The sequence below is a fragment of the Ixodes scapularis genome, unplaced genomic scaffold (genome assembly GCF_016920785.2).
Source record: "Ixodes scapularis isolate PalLabHiFi unplaced genomic scaffold, ASM1692078v2 PGA_scaffold8__174_contigs__length_109621045, whole genome shotgun sequence".
Lineage (NCBI taxonomy): Eukaryota > Metazoa > Arthropoda > Arachnida > Ixodida > Ixodidae > Ixodes > Ixodes scapularis.
Genome location: NW_024609883.1, coordinates 42846738 through 42865919, shown reverse-complemented (window position 1 = coordinate 42865919; position 19182 = coordinate 42846738). Strand labels below are relative to the sequence as shown.

At 49.3% G+C, this 19182-nt stretch overlaps 1 protein-coding gene across 1 annotated transcript; it reads right to left on the bottom strand.

Annotated features, from left to right (window-relative positions):
* Positions 1 to 702: 702 nt before the first annotated feature.
* On the bottom strand, positions 703 to 4118 carry LOC120837898. Its single transcript, XM_040207536.1, has 4 exons — positions 4067 to 4118; positions 3237 to 3364; positions 3029 to 3145; positions 703 to 741 (listed from the first exon to the last, which is right to left on the bottom strand). Exons 1-4 carry the CDS (start codon positions 4116 to 4118, stop codon positions 703 to 705), a joined length of 336 nt encoding a protein of 111 aa, XP_040063470.1.
* Between the last annotated feature and the right edge of the window lie 15064 nt (positions 4119 to 19182).

Sequence of the window (19182 nt, the reverse complement as noted above, 5' to 3'; positions counted from 1 at the left end):
TTTATAACGTGGTCAAATAAGTGAAATCAAGTAAAAGACTGTATCGCATTCACGAAGAGGTGAGAAGTGTTCTAACACATTTTGTGCAGCAACGAACGAGGATACTTGTGGCTATAGCATCTGAACTTATTATCACCTCGCTTTTAGTGCATTTTATGGTAGACGGAGCCTCTCCTCCTATTATAAAATTACAAAAATGACCGAGAGGGACATTGTACATTCTTGCCTGCGCACTTACTTCCTCGAGAGAGGTACAAAATCGCTTAGTCTCCCCCTTTCTGCCTCTTCGGTCGCCAAAAGTAAACAAACAAAAAATGCGGATATCGGTAGCTTGTGCGCACTTCCTTTGTTTTAGAAAGATCCATTGAGATATTCTGACTTTGTTGTTAGGGTTTAATGAAAAAAAAACGATTCACGAGCTTCGTGTTGTAGAGAAATGCTTTGTACAACTGAAGAGCTGCATAGTATATGTAGGTATTGCGTTCTGTTACAAAAACAATAAAGATTCATTTTTAAAAGGAGGCACGATTTCTGTAACTAATGTCGTATCGTGAGTGTTTAGCCGAGTGATGTTAGTGAAAGAGTCGGGTTGAATATACAAGATATTTATTGAACAGAATACCGTATTTCTAAATGGCTATATCAAGTAATCGTTATTCTGTTGAATACCTTGGCTGCAGTCTCAATGTTTGCCCTTTTACTTCATGAGTCGTGGGCACATGCTCCCGGAGGGTAGCATTTCTGACAACAAGAACGCAAATCACAATTAGTACACTATTATTAAGCTGCATAGAGTTCAAGTGATTCAAATCATGCCATACTTTTTTAGGTTTAATTACAAAACGGCAACGTAACAATGACGGCTTCATTCCTTAGACTGTTTTAAAACAGTTTTTTTTTTACTTTCGTTATTATACTGCTTTAGTATGTTTGTTAAAATTATGATAATGAGAGGTGATTTGTACTCTGAGATAAATATTTGAGTTAATGTAAAAGCTTCTTAGTTTCGAGTAGCGTAAATTTGTTTATTAATAGTGTTATAGATGTACGAATTGGTAATACGTTTTTTTACGATATTATTATATTACGAGCGGAAGATTATTGCAGCAATTATCGTTAATGAGTTTTGTTTTATATAGATTCATTTGAATTCACATTTTTCTTAATGGTGGGAAAGGGCAAGAATATGTTCCGAAGTTTCCGAATTCGTGAAGGCGCCTGGCGGATATTAGCGCGGGCCGGTAACCTTGCCCCCACTACTACATCACGTTAATATTTTAACACCCTCAAGATTCCGATATAGGAATTGCAGTCTTGTATAAGGGATCCTCTGAGATATTTACGTGCTTTGCATGCTCCCTCAGATCAGTTTTCCCATTCCTATCGCACAATTACGTTTTCTCCGTGCAATGAAACTGCCCACTTTGTGAAGATTAAAACACGAAGGTCGTGTAGTATTGAATAAATGATATTTATGTTAGGGAAGTGGAAAGACTTGAAAACCTAAACTGAAACCTCAAATCGACTCAACAAAATTAACCAACAAAACAATAGACATGCTTGATCATGCGGACAAAGGCTCGTAAGCCCATAAAGTGTGATGGCCTTCCAAGGAATAGAAGGCCATCTGAACGGCACCGCCTACCAAAGATCCGGTGTCATTTCTGACACATGCCTTAAAGGGGCCCTGCAATCATATTTAAGCGTCTACCTTTTATACGGCTTCCACGTCTCTTGGGTTTCGGGCAAGCCAGCGGGCACGGAAAGAGTAGCTAAATATCAGTGCGCCATATTTTAACCGGACGACACGGAAACCTCCTCCACCGACGAGGGCGACCCGCGGTACCGAAAGCGCGCAAAATCTGACGTCTTTGGTCCTGGGCTTTCTACTGGGCAGAGCCACTAAAAACTTCTCTTTGGTCGAAATACAAAATATAAGTGGCGCGAACCATTTCAATTATTTATAAAAGTAGTTTTTGTTCACTATTATAGATGAAAAAAAGGAAGAAATGCAGTTTATAAAGTACGGAAACAAGAAATGACCCGTCAACATACTCGCCGCCAAGCGGTGGAAAAGGCGGCGCATACTAGAAAGGAGTAGTGGGATAAGGCGCCGAAACGGAAAAATCCCGGATGTACGCGGTGGCGCTGCAGTCGTGTGGACAGGAGGATCCGACCGGTTCCGAGCGTTCCGAAGGCCTTCGGCGAGGGGCTTTGTCTTGCGGTTTGGCCGTTTCGCGGTATGGCAGCGCGAAGTGGCTCCCATTCTGAACTGATCTTTACCCCGTGTTTGCTGCCGTTTGTGGCCAATGAAGTGTCATGCCGAATTAGTGTTTAATCGCGCAGCAAACGCAATGAAAGCCGCTTTGGCTGCCCGCTGCATACAGCCTATCCAGAACATGCTTTAGTGGCGCCCTCTGGCGCCGTCGACACGGAGTGCGGCGGCCATGAGCGCTCGATGAGCTCACTATTCCTCCTCTAGTTCACGGCCACTCAAGCCAGGACCTACGACGTCATGAAGGAGGTTATTTTTTGCTTGTTTTTGTAATTCTAAATTGCCTATAACTTTTAAAATAAAGCGAATTTCGCGAAAAGAAAAGTTTCACTAAGTTACTACGTTCAGTCGGCTCAGGTTCGGAGCAAATTAAAAAACACTAAAAGGTCCTTGCAGGGCCCCTTTAAGATAGGGCAGCGTGACAGGATAGGCCGCGAAGCGCGCGACCGTTCCTTCTCGCGCCGCGCTAGTGGGTTCGCTTTTTCATGCTAGTAGACATCGATCCGGGATAGCTCAGTAGGCAAAGTACTCATGTCACAATCTGCAGGTTGTGAGTTCCAATCCTGCCAGGCACTGAAGTCTTTCTACATGGTTCCCAATGGGCTTAACGCTTGTCGCTCTCGGTAGCTACGGTCGGCCGTTATAGCCGGCCGTTACAGCCAAGCGTTACAGAGCTCCATGAAAACGGGCTGATAAAACAGACTATGTCTTAAGAAAGAACTGGGAATAAAAGATGATTGTTAGTGAACTCACCCCGCCTCTGTTGTTGCATGGTTCCTCATTTTGTAGCCTTAAGGTAGAAGGACCCCCGAAAAAACCCGCTACACCTGTGGCGCAGGTCATTTCACATTGCTCTAACTTAAGTTGAGCCTGAAAACAAAGATTGGCGCCATGTGATAAGAAACCGTAATATAAAACTAATTGTTCACTGACTATCAAATTTTAATTCTACGCTACTCACAATCACTCTAGTTCTGTGATGCTGTTTGCAAATAGTCTTCAGTTGTTCCAACAAGTTCCATTTATCCCGAGGGTTTCCAACGAATGACGGTAGGTCATTCTCTCCTACAGCACCGTTTGCCACATCAACTGAAAGATAAAAGATTAATGTTAACGTAAGAAGCACGACTTTTGTTGAAGCTTGAAAACATGGGTGTGAAATAAGCATTAAGTACCAAGGCTTCACCAGTTTAGCTGCTGCTAATAGCAAACATTCGTTGTAATCTCTCCCTTTCTATATATCTCGATTTTATATAAATTTGTTCGTGCTTTTGAACGTATATATAAACATGCCGAAGATCAAAACAAGTTTTAATAAAAGCCACCGGAACAAAAGGCGTCACGACTAGGGTCAGAGGAACCCAGGAAGGTGGCCCACCGCGAACCCCCCCCCCCCCCCCCCCCCTCCGCTCCAGTAGTCTGCCGCGGTAACCTCTTCCACTGTCCAGCTGCATTCCTCTGAGCACTGCACCGGAGGCAATCCGCCCTCCCTCCCCCCACCCCCCTAGTGGTGCGACTGCATCGGGATCCTGAATTTAGCTGAGTCAGTTATTTTCGTCATTCGGCTTAATAAATATTTGCGTCGATAGCAGTAAGGAGTCTCTACACTACTTTTGAAAACATCAAAGCAATTTAGTCTTTTTGTTTATAGTTTCAATGAAGCGTGCTACTTGGGAATTCTGAAAATCGCGATGATGCACTCTATCAAACACGTTAAGAGAACCCTGGCAAGGTCAAGTGCGACTTTATAAATACCTAGAAAATCTAATGATGTCTGCATTAAATACTTACCGCATAGATATACCAAGATGAATGTTAAAAAAATGAAAATGAGACGAGGCATATCGTTGTTATTTCCTTTTAAAACGGGAAGAATCAACCTGCAAAAAAAGAATGCATTAATAGTTTCCTGTTTCCACTTCAAAGAACGCGTTGCTCAATCAACTTTGCCGTGTAATTGGGTTGCGAAAAGGAAAAACGTCACATAAATTCAACGCGAAAAAAATCTCCTTGCGAAAACGTATTTGTTCAAGAAATACATACTAAAGAAAAGAGAAAAAGTTGAGTGCGTTTATTTTACACTTTTTTGTCAGAGCGGCGAATAAGCACACTCACGCCCACGTCGCTTCAAAAGAGCTCAGCTTTGGTTCGAACTTAGAGCCTTTCAATCACATTTTGTTTCTCTCCAAGAGACAAAAATATATATATATATAAATGGCAACCCATCATCAGCCATAGTTAAAATTAGCACCGACATTTACCTTCAAAATATTATAATGCATGATATGTATGCTATTACTTTATAGGACTCTAATGCATTATCGGATTGTAGGATATTATAGAATTGTAGGTTTGAAGGTAGGGGGGGAGGGATGATGGATGGGAAAGACTCCCTGGGAACAACATTACCTAGGGTTATCTAGGAGCTGTTGCTAAGAAGGGGGGAAGAATGGGGGAAAGAAAAGGAGGTGGAAGGGAGAAGAGGGCTGGCGTGGAGAGGGGGGGGAGGAAGGAGAAAAATGAGGAGAGAAAATTACGGGGAAGGGAGGAGTCGGATGGGGCGAGGGAATAGACCTTTTGTGAAATCCCCCAAGCGTCCCGCCCGCACGAGAAATTGCGGGAGAGACTGTCCCTCGCCTGGCCGCTCTGCCTTGAGATCGCATTGCCTTCTCGCTTGCCTCCTCTTTATCCTCTGTTTTTTTTTATTCCATTACCTCTTTTATCTATTCCAGTGTATATTTCATTGCTCCTAAGTGTTCCCATTCTCTTCTGCGCGCGATATTTCTTGTATATATATAGTATTTGTGTAAAAAAAAAAAATTGGGGGTTTTACGTGCCAAACCAACGACGGACATCTGGCACGCCCAAGAGGAGGACTGAGGATTGATTTGGACCACCTGGGGATCTTTTGACGTGCAACCGAAAGCTCGGTTGCACGGCGCCTCCTCCGCATTAAGCCTCCGCCAGATTGCGGGCACCTTACCCGGGATTCGAACCCTCCACATCGGGATCCGTAGGCCAACGCTCTCACCTCGGAGCCACCGAGGCGGCTTATAGTGTTCGTGTCTTTATTTCGCCTTTTTCGACGGGAGTGCCGACGGACAACACGCCGTTTCGCGCGTCGTTCCCCGGGTGAGTACTACCGTTGCTACCGATTCTTATCGCTCTGTTCGCTATTCATTTTGGTTCATTTGACCCGCGTGCCGTCGAAAGGAACCGTTTATGAACACCCGCGCACACGTCATAAGGGTAGGCAGAGCTCTGAATCAACAATCGCGACACGAGAACCGAGTGCACTGTGATTGACTCGTTGACTCGCATTGTAGCGTGTGCCTTCGAGTGCCGCTTACTTGACCAAGATACAGCACGCCGCTTTGTCGCCGCAAACCATTTGTCCAAATGTTTGTGAAGCTGAGGCCTATGCAACGCTGCGGCGCTTGACAACTGCGCGCTACGGCGCGATCCCTTCGGAAATGCCGACGGCTCAATGTCGCGGCTTGAATGCGCCTTCGTAATTTATCTGCTAAGCGGTTGTCAGTTGCCAACGCCCTTTTTCAAGTGCAGACATGTGTTGCCGCAAATCATTTGTCCGAATGCCTGCGAAGCCGTAACATCGTTCGTCATATCCAGCGTGCGGTGCCTGACCAACCGCGCGCAGCGGCACGAATTCTTCGCAAGCGCCGGTGGCTCAAAGTCGCGGCTTGTAGGCGCTTATGATATGCCTTCTTAATCTGTCTGCTAAGCGGTTGTCAGTTGCAAACACCCTTTTCCAAGTGCAGACATGTCCCGTCACCCAGGCAGTTACCTTGAAACTCGTAGTTCCTTCAGTAATTTTATTTCTCGAGTCAAGATGTCAGCTGATGCTCGAATCAAGATGTTAGCGACTGACAACCGCCGAGGAGACTGATCATGAATGCATGCCAAAGGCGCATACAAGCCGCGACGTTGAACCGCCGGCGCTTGCTAAGGGCTCGCGCCGCTGCGTGCAGTTGTCAGGCGCCGCAGCGTTGGGTATGCCGAACGGTGTTACGGTTTCGCAGGCATTCGGACAAAGGATTCGCGACGGCAAAGCGGCGTGCTGTATACGTTGGTCACGTTAAGCGGCATACGAAGGCATACGCTGCAGTGCGAGTCAACGGAGCGAACGCGTGCCGCCAAATCACAGCGCACTCGGCTCTTGCATCGCGATTGTTGATTCAGAGCTCTGCCTACCCTTATGATACGTGCGCGGGTGTTCATAAACAGCTCCTTTTGACTGCACGGGGGTTAAATAAGCCAAAATGAACAGCTAACAGCACGATAGGAACCGGTAGCAACGGTAGTACTCACCCGGAGAACGACGCGCGAAGCGGCGTATTATCCTTCGGCACTCCCGTCGGAAAAGGCGACATAAAAACACAAATACTATATAAATACATGAAATATCGCGCGCAGAAGAAAATAGGAACACTTAGAAGGAAGAAAAAAAAAACTGGAATAGATAAAAATAGGTAATGGATTGGAAAAAGAGACGATTAACAGGAGGCACGCGACAAGGCAATGCGATCTCAAGGCAGAGCGACCAGGCCAGCGACAGTCTCTCCCACGATTCTTCGAGCGCGAGCCGGGGCGGTTGGGAAAATTGCAAATCGCCTATTGGTGTGTCACGTGACGCATATCTTCCAGCTAAATTTAGTGGGCAACTAAATGGTTCCATAGGTCACCTGATGTCAGATCAAGTGACGCTGATTTCCCCCGGTAAATGTAGCGGGGAAACTGGGATGGTGTAAATGCCACGTGACGACAATCTCCCACTAAATTTAGCGGGGAAACCGAATCGATAATATTGCCGCAAAACATGCATTTTCCCGCTAAATTTAGGGGTGAAACTGAGTTGATGTATTGGTCAGGTGCCGTCATATTCCACAAAGTGTAGTGACTTCACGTGAGGCCACTTTCCACGGGAAACGCACGGACAGGTGGACGGACGGACAGACGGACGGACAAGATTTCGGGATTGGCGGTAGCGTTACAAATTATTTCATGCTTTTATATAAAGATTTAACCTGTCATTGCGCTTACATTTTAGGGTTCATAAATAGTGTTTTCTGAATTCGGATCGCTTAATTCACCGTAGTCGCCACAGGCACTATGATACTAATCGCTTTTTTGTTTTTCGAACGTTTATGGGTGGTCAGAAAAAATAAACTTTGGTAGACCTCTTCTGGTGCCCTCTTCACTCCACGGAATGTAGTTACCACTGTGATTGTGCCGTCCAGTATAAATGTGAGCTTAGCTAACGGATTGAGCAAGTACTTCGTTTCGCAAGGCGCACAACGGGGCGCTGGAGTCTTTAGCGTGGTCCAGGAGTGCCCACAGTGGCGTCTCTGTAGCTTAACCCGTGTTGACGTTTCTCCCGCCTTCACGAGTGCGTGCAAGAGGCATACGGAGGAAATAAGAAAGTTTTCGTAGACCGCTTTCTTGGCTTCGCTACGCTCTCCGGAACGAAGACGCCACTACTGCGCGTGCGCGGCGCTAGCCTTGCCTGCAGATTCCCCGATCTCGTAGCGGGTAGCAGGGATCTTTAAGAGACAGCGGAAACCATATACGAAAACTCCCTAAAAAAAGGGACTTTTCGCAGACTGTTATCGTGTTCCGCGTACCGCACTAGCGGAGCCTTTGAAGCATGCATTTTGGAACGCCTGGGGTAACGGTATCACTCGGACGCGCGCTTAAAAGCATGCTTCAAAGGCTCCATCAGTGCAGTACGCATAACACGGTAACGATCTGCAAAACGTCCCTATTGTGTATGTACCACACGGCGTTTATTAATGCTAAAGCATTAACTGTCCTATGTAGCGAAGACGGTGGCGTCTGTATCCGCGCAAAGCGGCACCGCACCGAATAGGCGAGATGCTCGCCTATTCGAACCAATGTATGGCCAAACTCTCCCAATAAACGGCTCTGTGTGGGAGCAGTATATAGCGCCCCTTGGGAAACCGCCTTGACCATCTGTGACAGGACCGGGCCCGGCTGGTCGCCTACGCCACCGCAGTCCTGGCGAGTACCCCCGGGTAGGCCCGCTCCAGCAGGAAAATCTCAGTTGGTTCTGGAACAGCAGCAGGCACTTCCGGCAGGGGCAAGTGGCTCAGGGCGTCGCCAGGTCCCGGCTAGGGACGTCGGCAGGAAAGGACCTGCAGGTCAGGTCCTTTCCAGGGCGATAGACCAGCTTATAGCTGTAGGCCGCCGGCCGCCAGCGTCAAGGCCCCGCGTACCACACAAGGTGAGGCTTGCATTGGAACTGTCTTGTCAGGCCCCAGCAGCCCCAGCAGCGGCTTGTGGACCGTGGCTGCCTCGAATTTCCGGTCCCACAGGTACTGGTGGAAGCGCCCGATCCCGAACATGAGGGCCAGGCCTTCCTTGTCCAGCTGGCTGTAGCGTTGCTCGGCTGCATGAAGCCGACGAGAAGCAAACGCCACAGGGCGTTCCGGATCATCCTGACTCCAATGCGACAGGACGGCTCCTACCCCGTATGGTGACGCATCTACGGTGAAGACTACAGGCTTAGCCGGATTGAAGTGTACCAGCACTGGAGCTTTGATGACTAACTCTTTGCTGTGCTGGAACGCCAAGTCCTGCTCCTTCTTTCAGGCCCACTGATGACCATCCCGAAGCAGACGACACAGCGGCTCTAGATGCGTCGACAGATTGGACAGGAACCTCTTGTAGAAGTTGATGAGGCCGAGGTAGCTCTGAAGCTCCTTGTTATTTTTGGGCTTCGGCGCCCTGAGCACGGCCTCAATCTTGCGGGGTGCCGGGACCAGGCTGCCCTGGGAGATGATGTGTCCAAGGTGCTCCACACTAGGGATCAGTAACACGGACCTGTCCAGCCTCAGCCTGAGACCGGCGTCCTGCAATCGTGTCAGGACTTTGTGCAGGTTCTGCAGGTGGTCCCCGTCGTCGGTACCAGTAACCACGATGTCGTCCAAGTACAGCGTAAACAAAAAACGCCGTCCAAGTACAGTATAAACAACCCCTGAAGAGGTTGCTTATTTCCCTCTGGAAGATGGCTGGGGCTGAGGCCACGCCGAGCGGTAGGCGCTAGTACTGGAAGAGTCCCATGGTTGTTGATATGGTGACATACTTCCGGGCGACATCCTGGAGCACCAGCTGCTTGTAGGCATCTGGAAGGTCGAGCTTGGAGATCTTCTGTCCCCCGGACAAAGCTGACCAGAGATCTTCTATTCGAGGCAGCGGGTACTTCTCGACGGTAGCGACGGGGTTGACGGTGACCTTGAAGTTCCCGCAGATCCTGACACTGCCGTCTCGCTCAAGGACTTGGACAATTGGTGCGGCCCGCTCTGAGGTCTTAAGGGCACCAGGATCACCTTTCACTGAAGCCGTTGCAGCTCCTGGGCGACACCGTCCTTCAAGGCAAACGGCAACGGATGCGGCTTTAAAAACCGAGGCCGGGCTCCCTTGGGTAAGTGAATGCCGACCGTCGTGCCGGCGAAGGAGCCCACCCCCGGCTGGAACAAGGACTGGAAGTCGGTGAGTAGGCTCAGGACGTCTTTCACCACGTGCAGTGTAACTTCCTAGTACTCCGGCAGTCGAACACCCAGCGCGAGAATCGAGTTCCGGCCCAGCAGCGTCGGGGACGACCCCTTGGTTAAAATGAAGGAGAAGGATTGCCTCCCCGTCGCCAAGGCGAACGCTGACCTGCGTCCGACCCTGGACCTGGGAAAGCTGCCCCGAGTAGCTGCGCAGCATGACGTCCGACGCCTCGATGGACACGCCAGGGAAGGTCCGCTTGAACAGCTTCCCGGCCATAACCGACACGCTGGCCCCTGTGTCCAGCTCCATGGTGATGGAGTGGCCGCAGACTTTGACTGACACCGATTAAGTTGGCACAGACGATGAAATGTTATTGATGTGACACACGTCGAAAATCTGCGGCTCCTCGGTCACGACGTGGACCCTGACTGATGAGAGACCCGGGCCTGGTGCCGCTCGTCTCCGCCGCGTTTTCTTGGGACGGCCACCCTGGCCGCGGGCTTGGCTGGAGCCCGGGTTCGAACCAGGCTGCGGCTGCTGCTGCTGCTGGCCGCCGCTTGTCCTCCCCCTCGGCAGAAATGTGCAAGGTGCCCAGTTTTCCCGCACGTGAAGCATTGTGCTTGGGTGAACTGGCACTGTGAGGGGGAGAGGGCAGCACCGCAGCGGCTGGAGTCACCGCTCCTTGCTGCCATCTTGTTCACCGCCGTTTCCGCTGCCTCCATCGACGGGGAGCCGGCTGCACGCGCAATCTCGCTAGCGTCCTTTCCTGCAGCTCCCATCGCCTGCGCTGCCTTCACCGCGTCGTCCAGCGAGGGGTTGGGGAGCTCCAGGAGTCGCGTCTGTATCGCGGGGTTGTTAATGCCGCAGACAAAACGGTCCCGGAGTAGCGAGTACAACTGGTCGCCGAAGGCGCAGGTGTTCGCTAACCCTCGTAGCGCAGCGACGAAATGCCCGATGGTCTCACCGTCCCGGCCGCTCCGGTTGTTGAAGCGGAATCGCTCCATAAGCGTGGACGGTGCCGGACTAAAGTGCGAGCGCAGCGTGGCGAGCAGCTCACCCAACGTTTTCATGTGCGGTGTGGCCGGCTTGAGAAGGTCGAGCAGGAGACTGAAGACGTGGGTCCCGCAGCTGGCCAAGAAGATGTCCCGCTGTTTCACCTCGGGCGCGTCGTTTGTCCGGAAAAACATGTGGACCTGTTCTTCGTAGACTGGCCAGGCGGACCCATCTCCCTGGAACGGCTCGAGCCTGCCGTACAGCTGCATGGCGACAGGAGCGTGGGGCGGTGTTCCGACTCTCTTGGCGGCGTGGGCCGAACCGTGCACGTTGTTCGCCTCCAGTGCCACGGTTCCTCGTCGCCAGTGACATGATTCTTCGAGAACGTGGAGAGCACGTTCTCGAAGGCAGGGGAGGAGCTGCGTCACCAGACCTTCAGCCACAAGGCCGCCGGGCTGAGCTGGGAGCAGGGCTGCCTGCTGTGGGCTTCTAGGGCGGTGATTCCACAAAGTCTCCGGGCCAAGGTCCTGCAGTTGCTGCATGCGGGGCACCCTAGCTTGAAAAAGACCAAGATAGCGGCACAGTCGCACGTTTGGTGGCCTGGTCTGGACCAGAACATCGCTCACATGGTGCAAACCTGCCAGGTCTGCCAGGAGCAGCAGAGAGCCTCGCGTCACGTGATCACCCCCTGGCCGTGCCCACAGAGGCCCTGGTCCCGCTTGCACGCTGATTTTGCGGAACCCATCAGGGGCCACTACTCCCTGGTGGTGGTGGACGCCTTCCCAAAGTGGGTGGAGGCACTGCCAGTCACCACTCCATCAGCAAGCTCGACCATTGCGGCGCCGCGGCAAGTCTTCGCGGCGCTGTGATTGCCGGGCATTGTTGTGTCCGACAATGGTCCCGCTTTCGCCAGCGCCGAGTACTTGTACTGGTTGCTGATGAATGGGATCCTCCGGACGCTGGTTCCGCCGTACTACCCTGCTTCCAATGGTGTAGCCGAGCGGGTGGTACAGACAATCAAGAGCAAGCTCAAGAAGAGCCAGCTTGGGGATTTCCGGACGCAGGTGGCCCGGGCATTGTTCCAGTATCGGAGCACGACCCCATGAGGTCACTGGCCATGCCCCCAGCGAGCTTCTGCATGGCCGGATGGTCAAGACCCCCTTGGACGTCTTGCATTCAGACCTCCGGTCCACGGCGCTCCTGAAGCAGCTGAAGCAGAAACTGGCTGCTGACCGAAGGTGCCGTCCTGGGCCTTTGCCGGAGCTGGGGGAGTCGGTCTACGCCAGGAACATCCGTCCTGGCCCACCCTGGTCCACCGGACATGTGGTCTCTGCAGCGAGCGCCTCAACGCTACTCGTCCGCATCCCCGACGGGACCACCTGGCACCGGCACGCCGACCATGTCAGGTCTCGCTTCGGGACTAGGCTTGTACCCTTGGCCGTCACTTCGGGAGACCAGCCCGTAGGTAGACCAACGACAGTAGCAGTTTCGGCCAGTGGAGCGCCACCCACCACGGAGGCGACAAGCGTCGCCAGTCCTGTGGCACCAGTTGGGCCGGTGGCACTCTCAAATCTGGTCCCCGCGGCTCCACCGGATGGAGCGCGACCGGTTCAGGCAGCGTCCGACGTTGCCACACCTGGCCCTTCGGCGCCAGTGACCAGGCGGAGTACACGGCAGCGAAGGCCACCTGACCGTCACTCGCCGGGGTAACCTTCGTCGTCGACCGACTAGGACTTGGCACGACCAGACGCCGAGTCGGTGTCGGCCGTGTGCATCGTTTATTCTTTTTTTTTCTTAGAAAAACAATGAAGGGAACAGGGGTGTGACCAGCATGTAGCGCCCCCTCTAGTCCACCCGCCTGTTGCCGCCAGGCTCGGCGGGCAACATTGGTCACTGCTCCAATAAACACCGTGGAGCGCACGCCACCCCGGTCAGTCATCGTTCACCCTCACAACCAGGCTGCGAGTCGTTTCTTCTAGGCGGGTGTTTCGGCACCCTTCGTCCACGTTCTCGAAGAATCGTGACAGGTTTGTGTGTGTGTGTGAGGGGGGGGGGGGAATTCCAGTTTTGTCTGCTCGGCGCAGCGCCGCATTCCCTGCCTGCGCTGCTGCCCCTTCTGCTCTTCGCGGCGCCGAGGAACACTGCGTCTCCAGAGGGACCTATATCGTCGGCGGCCTCAACGACGGCAGTACCGAAACGTCTTCGTTCACGCCAGTACACGGCAGACGAACTAAGGGAGAGGACATTAATGCTTTCGCATTTACAACCCATAGTAGGAGTGCTGAGTGCTTAGCTGTACTCGGAATTCCTTTTTTTTTAGTTGTATGTGAAACAAAAAAGCAAATCTAAGCAAAGGTAACAAGCTTCATTTTGAACTGAACCACATTGTCCGCTGTTATTCATATTACGACCTGCTTCAGTGAAACGCACGGTCTTCTATCTTTACAGTCGTCTACTAAATTAAACTGGGGCAGATAATAAAAATAAATACGATTGAAAGCGTGATTTAAATTATGATTCCTATCGGACCAGTTCTGCTAATATGATTTAAATCAAACCTTTCCCGCAAAAATAACGTATAAAATAGTTTAGTTCCCAGTTGTTTATCCTTTGAGGCTTTCGATTTGCATTTGTTTTTATTTGAATTAAAATATCGTAAAGCCGGATTTATTTAAGGTTGAAAACCAGCGAAAAAAGATGCTCTTCTGAGCAAGTCAGAGCGTTCAGCTTGATTTCTACATTCTGCTTTGTTTCTCAGCCGTGGAACATCCTATTGCAACAAAATCAGAACGCAGAAAAAAAAAGTAATATCAACTTGCAATTAAGCAAGAACACGGAAAAACCAAATAGATCTTTTTATATATATCTAAATAAAACCAAGCTGTTTTTGTTTTGGTATGTTGCGGGGAGGGCACCAGTAAAAAGTTGTTAGTTAAACTGTAATTTATTTTTACTTTAATTGTTTCTTCGCATTGTTGTAACTTATGTGAGAATTTGATAAATCAATCTACTATGTTGAAAAATGCCCCTAGTGGTAAAAAATTGCTATCTTTTAGCTACAGCGCTTTATATCATGTTAACCCGATTTAAATCAAATAAACTCGACCGTATTGATTTGAAAAAAAAGAAACTACATAAAACACGTTAAGACGACGAGGAGACATATTTGACCCAATTATGTCCCTAAAACATTAAGGGGTCCGCTTTCAAAAAGAGTCGTGTCAGCCAGATATGTTTTATTCTGGAAAAAGAAGGCGGGGGGGGGGGGGGGGGGGGGGGGCAGGGGGGGCGTCTTTTTTTAATTTTTTTTTTTATGTAATAGAAACCAGTTTACATGGTGCGGTCATCGCCCAAGCGTAGCCTAATCTCGGTAAAAAAAATCACAATCACTCTATCGCGGTGACTCTGCGAATGAATTCCGCAGCAGCGGATCCGAGCGATCCCTTCTTCGTCCACCAAGAGCAAGTCTCGCGAGGGCGCGTGTCCCATGACCGGAAGAGGCACACCGTAAGCAATCCTCTCCATCCACGTTTACAAGTCCGGCTTCAGGGCGCTGCCATTTTGCTCGCTGGGGTGCCCTTGGACCCGTCCCAATCCGATTACGAAGCCTTCCTAAGGCGTCATAATCGGATTATGGCCGCACCCAAGCGCACCCCCCTGGGCAAGATGGCGGCGCCCTGGGATCGGAAATAACGCGTTAACGTCAGACTCGAACCACTCAAACAATTTGAAAACTTTTTTACAACTTTTGTTCATTTTAGTTACTACTTGAGAAGTAAAGCCTTGCGCATATTGCGTACGTTTATATTAAATTACTCGCAAGGCCAAACGTGCGCTGGAAATTATCTCGAGCGCTGCCTGGGCAGAAATTGCCGTGCCATGTGAAACAAATTGCAGCGAATAAAACTGTTGTGCCGGCTGTTGAGTTCGTGTTTTCGTACTGGTGGTATACGTCAAACAGTGTACGGCAAGCTTGACGCCACCTTCGCGTTTTTCGTTGTTATGTTTTGTAAAAAATGGGAACGCGTATTAACTTAATCTAGAAATTAACCCTCTCCGACTGGCTTTAGTCAAATTTGTGCGTGTATATTATGTAGAGGGTATCCGCGTTTATTTCAGACATATTTAAAAAAAAAAGAGCCGTGAAAGGTGAAGTAATACCATCTTTGCAGGTGAGCAATACGGCGAGGGGGCACACTGTAAAACCATTGAATGTTCCCGAAACCCAATTGTATTAGCGAATTAATTCGCGAATTCTACTGGCCCCGAATATTTCTTTTGTTTTTGAATGGGAATTCCAGCCTTTAGAAATTGCGAAATTTAACGGCCGCGAATATGACACCGCTGCCCAATTCGTAAAAAATCGGGGCCGCGAAAAAAAAAAAAGCGTTTTACAGTAATACAGGACGCTGACGGTACGACAACGTGGTTAGTGATCAGTTCATCTGCGATTTCGGATCGGTGGCATGCGGTTTAGAGAAGCTCGTTTTAGCGAACGCCATTTTACCGACCCCGGTTTATCGAATTCCTTTATAGAGAACCCATTAAAAAAAAAAAAGCCAATGAGCCTTCTTTCAGCGAATTCGGCCGCCGCAAAGCGGCGTGTACGGGTAAATCAGGAAGTTAACATTTTTTTAATGAGCCGCCGCAGACTTCCGCCGCAAAGCGGCGGGAGCGCAGCAGGGGGCATGGCTTAACACGCACACCAGTGATAGACGCGAGAAGTAGGAAAGATTTTTTTTAAAAAGCGTCCCCTTTTCGGATAAACGGCGTTTCTCTAAAGTGAGGCTCTGATTTCTCTAAACCGTGCTGCGATAAAACGTGCCCACTCTCTAAAACGTGCTTCGATGCACAAGTGGAAACTTGAACACACCCCCGCGCCTACGACGTCGTCCAAACCCTTCTAAGATTGTTTGTTTTAATGGTTTGAGATGACGCTCGTCAAGTTCTAACTAGAACCATTCGTTTAGCTTTACTAATTACCAAATATTTAACAAATCTTAGTTAATTATTCCACTTATGCAACGAGTAACCCACTTCGCCATCGCCGTATAACTCAACTCCAGAAACCGCATTCCTCTACCTTTTACAATTTTGTTGACAGCGGAGTTGTTAAGGGTAGTTTTCCCAGGATCGTGTCCGGTACCAAACATATGTCGATACCCGTGGTCGGCACAACACTCAGGTTGCCGCCGTCACTCGTAGATGGCGGTAGCTGTCCGGAGTGTTGAGTTTGTTAGTTGTCTGCTTGGTGCCGTCACTCACAGATAACGGCAACATTTCTTCGGAGGAAGGAGAGCGAGAGCGGAACAAACGGCGATGTGCGCAGCAGCGCGAATGGTTGCGCAACCGCCGCCAGGCCGTTATGCCGCTATCGCCTAAAGGCACGGTGTAGGAACTGAAGCTCTACTGAGTCGAGCGCTTCAGATTCCTTTGCGAGAGGAGAGCAGATCGCTCGCCTGGAAAACCACCGCCGAGAACAAAAGCTACAGCTCCGCTGCTCTACCGTCTTTACCAGAGTGAAAAAGCTGACCTTTTTTTTTTTAAATACGTTTGAATTAAAAGCAAACATCCTGTATAATTTTCCCAACCGATTGCAAAAAAAAGCAAAAACAAAAAAAAAACCTAAGCAAGTCTGTATAAGTAGTTTTGATTACTGTTGTTAGTGGCACTGATTACGTTGTTCAGAGGTGCTCTAAGCAAAAATTAAAAGTGTGTTCCAAAACAACCTTATAAAATGAATTTTAAGAGTTATACTCCGGACTCAGGCGTGAAGGGCAGAACACGCGCAGTTTAACGGCTTCGTGGGATTGCAGAGAATTATAACTGCCACCTCAAACTCCTTCAAATTATTCATTTGAGCGTGTGTCAACCGCTTTACTTTTTGTTTTTAAGGTAAACCATGGAAGGCATGCAGTACAGCCCTTTCGCCGTTTAATGTGATGCCTAGTTTCAGCATTACTTCGTTTGTGCTTGAGGAACTTTCAGGTGGGCGTACCATTTATGCGGAACGGGATTTTGTCTGCTTCTTTTCCAGCGGTTGGAGTGACGTCAGAACGCCGAGTTCTGATTGGTTCACTTGGCTAGGCCTCAAGGCAGCTTATTCTAATGTCTACCCACGATCTTTCATTCAGAGCCAATTAGAGTTGGGCGTCTTTCTGAAGTCAGCGTAACTCCTGCGCAAAGACCAGACGACTTGCTCTCCGCCTATCTAGTATTGCGTTGTTTTTTTTTATTCGTTTCTTCTTATTCACGATTCGACGGAGCGTTTTTTTTTTTTAAACCGCGGGCGAATCACAACTTTAAATACTTTAACGGATATGAATCATCCTAGTGTTCTTACATTCAGAAAAGTTGAGATTATTAAATCAAATGGGAATCTTTTGCACCCTGTAACTGAAAGTAACTTTTTTTTTTTTGCATGAAACTTTTTTTTTGTGCCCCTTGTTTGTTTGGAAACATTTTAGAAAGTATCTTTAGCCTCTCGTGAGTATGTTTTTGGCAAGAAATTATTTTAATAAATTTAAAAGGCGGAGGTTTTGTATTGCGTATATTTTTGTATGCTCGAAGTGGTACTGAAAAAAGGTTGCCTTGAGGAGCCGAAAATAAAAGTCAGTTGCTCGCATATTTTATATGACGTGCCATGTATGCTTCTGTAAGTTTAGTCTAGTTTCGTTTAATGATAAATCCTGCAGGCGTTGATAGAATATTGACGTTCATGATGAAGAAAATATCACCTTCCTTGTTTCTTTGTTGAACCTCGCTCTCTTTATCATGTGGCGCCGTGCAACAAATTCGCGGACGTTCTATGAATTGTTTAACCTTAAGGACCATTTTCAAAACGTACAGCGCCCTCCGCGGCCTCGAAAAGATATCTGCGAACGTACTGTGTATCACCTGATGTAGAAGATGACTGAAGCAACTTGAGAGGGGGACGGACGGAGGGAGCCACCATTTCTAGGCAACGAGGTTGTAGCGAGAAGTTTTCTACGTCGCCTATTGACGGCCAGCACGGAACGCACATTAGACACGATGGATGCCTCAGCGTTTGACACAGATTTGTACCCTCAGCGATTGAACACCAGTCCCAGCCGAACGCTAACACACCACCCGTGGCAAATCTCTCTGGCCTGGGCTAGGTGGCATAGAATATCCAAAACCGGGGCATTTTTAACTTGGAGACGTCGAGGGAACTCAGGCAAGCGGGCGAGAACAGTCGATCTATTGTTGGCAACTGCGCTTCCCTCTACCTTTCTCACTGTCCCTCTCTACAGGGTAGCGCGGGGAATGGACACGACGTTCCCATATTTCGGTGCGAGCATTCTTCGTGGCCGTTTGTGGATTTTTGGAAAAGGAAGGCTAGAAAAGTAAGACGATGCCGTTGCACGTTTTTTGTTGGGAACTTGTCGGCGCACACGGGAAATGAACGTTCGTGCTCATTGGGTTCCACTTAAAAAGTCGTTTCTATAACTTTACCAGGCTGCAATGAGAGGCGCATAAAAACGCAAGTGTACTATCCATCTTCAAACAAACAATAGATCCTTGAGGATTCAATAGTGGGTAAGGTATTGAATTCCATTATAAAACTGAAAGTTCAAAAATAAGGCAACGAAAAGTTACCCGATGGAAAATTTGTAACCAGATTTTTTTTCTTCACAGTCGGAGTACAATGCGACGCGTTCAACGACTTATCGACTAGTGCAGATGGGGAAAGTGAGTAATTTTGCATACATTTTTTTTGTTGAGAACCTTCATTAGCGGGTAATTTACACGCTTCTCCTTAACATTTATAGTTTCCACAGTTTTACCAGTTTTTCAAGCTTATTTCTCATTTCTCTGTGATATAATAAAATTAATAAGTTTCCACCCCTTCTTTTGCGAGAAAAGACTGCACGCCAACTGTCGGGCTCAACTGCGCACGTACGGAGCTCCTGACAGGGATGGAGCGCGTGGTTGGAGGAGGCAAGGCCATCACGTCGTGCTCAAGCCGCTTGCTCAAGATGCAGCACCCGGCGGTGGAACATCTGGAATCGACGCAACACCGATCAAGGGCGCAAAGCTCAAGGATTGACGGCGATGACCTCAACAACACACACGCCGGGGAACGCTGGTATAGTTTTCGGAGGTGTTACGTGCGCGGCATCACGTTCCGGCCTTGGCCTACCCTATTGGACGCGGTCGACGACACACCTCGTCGCTTCCTCGGCCTTGGACTACGGTCGGGACGGCCAAGCTCTGGTCCGCGAGCGCCTCATCCGAACGGCGGTGTGGCACGTTCCGGCGACACATGATACTCTAGCTGCATGCGGGCCACGCGACCTACGTGACGGACGTCTCGTACCTGCCCTTGGGTGAACGTTATAAAAGCAGGAACTCTTTTG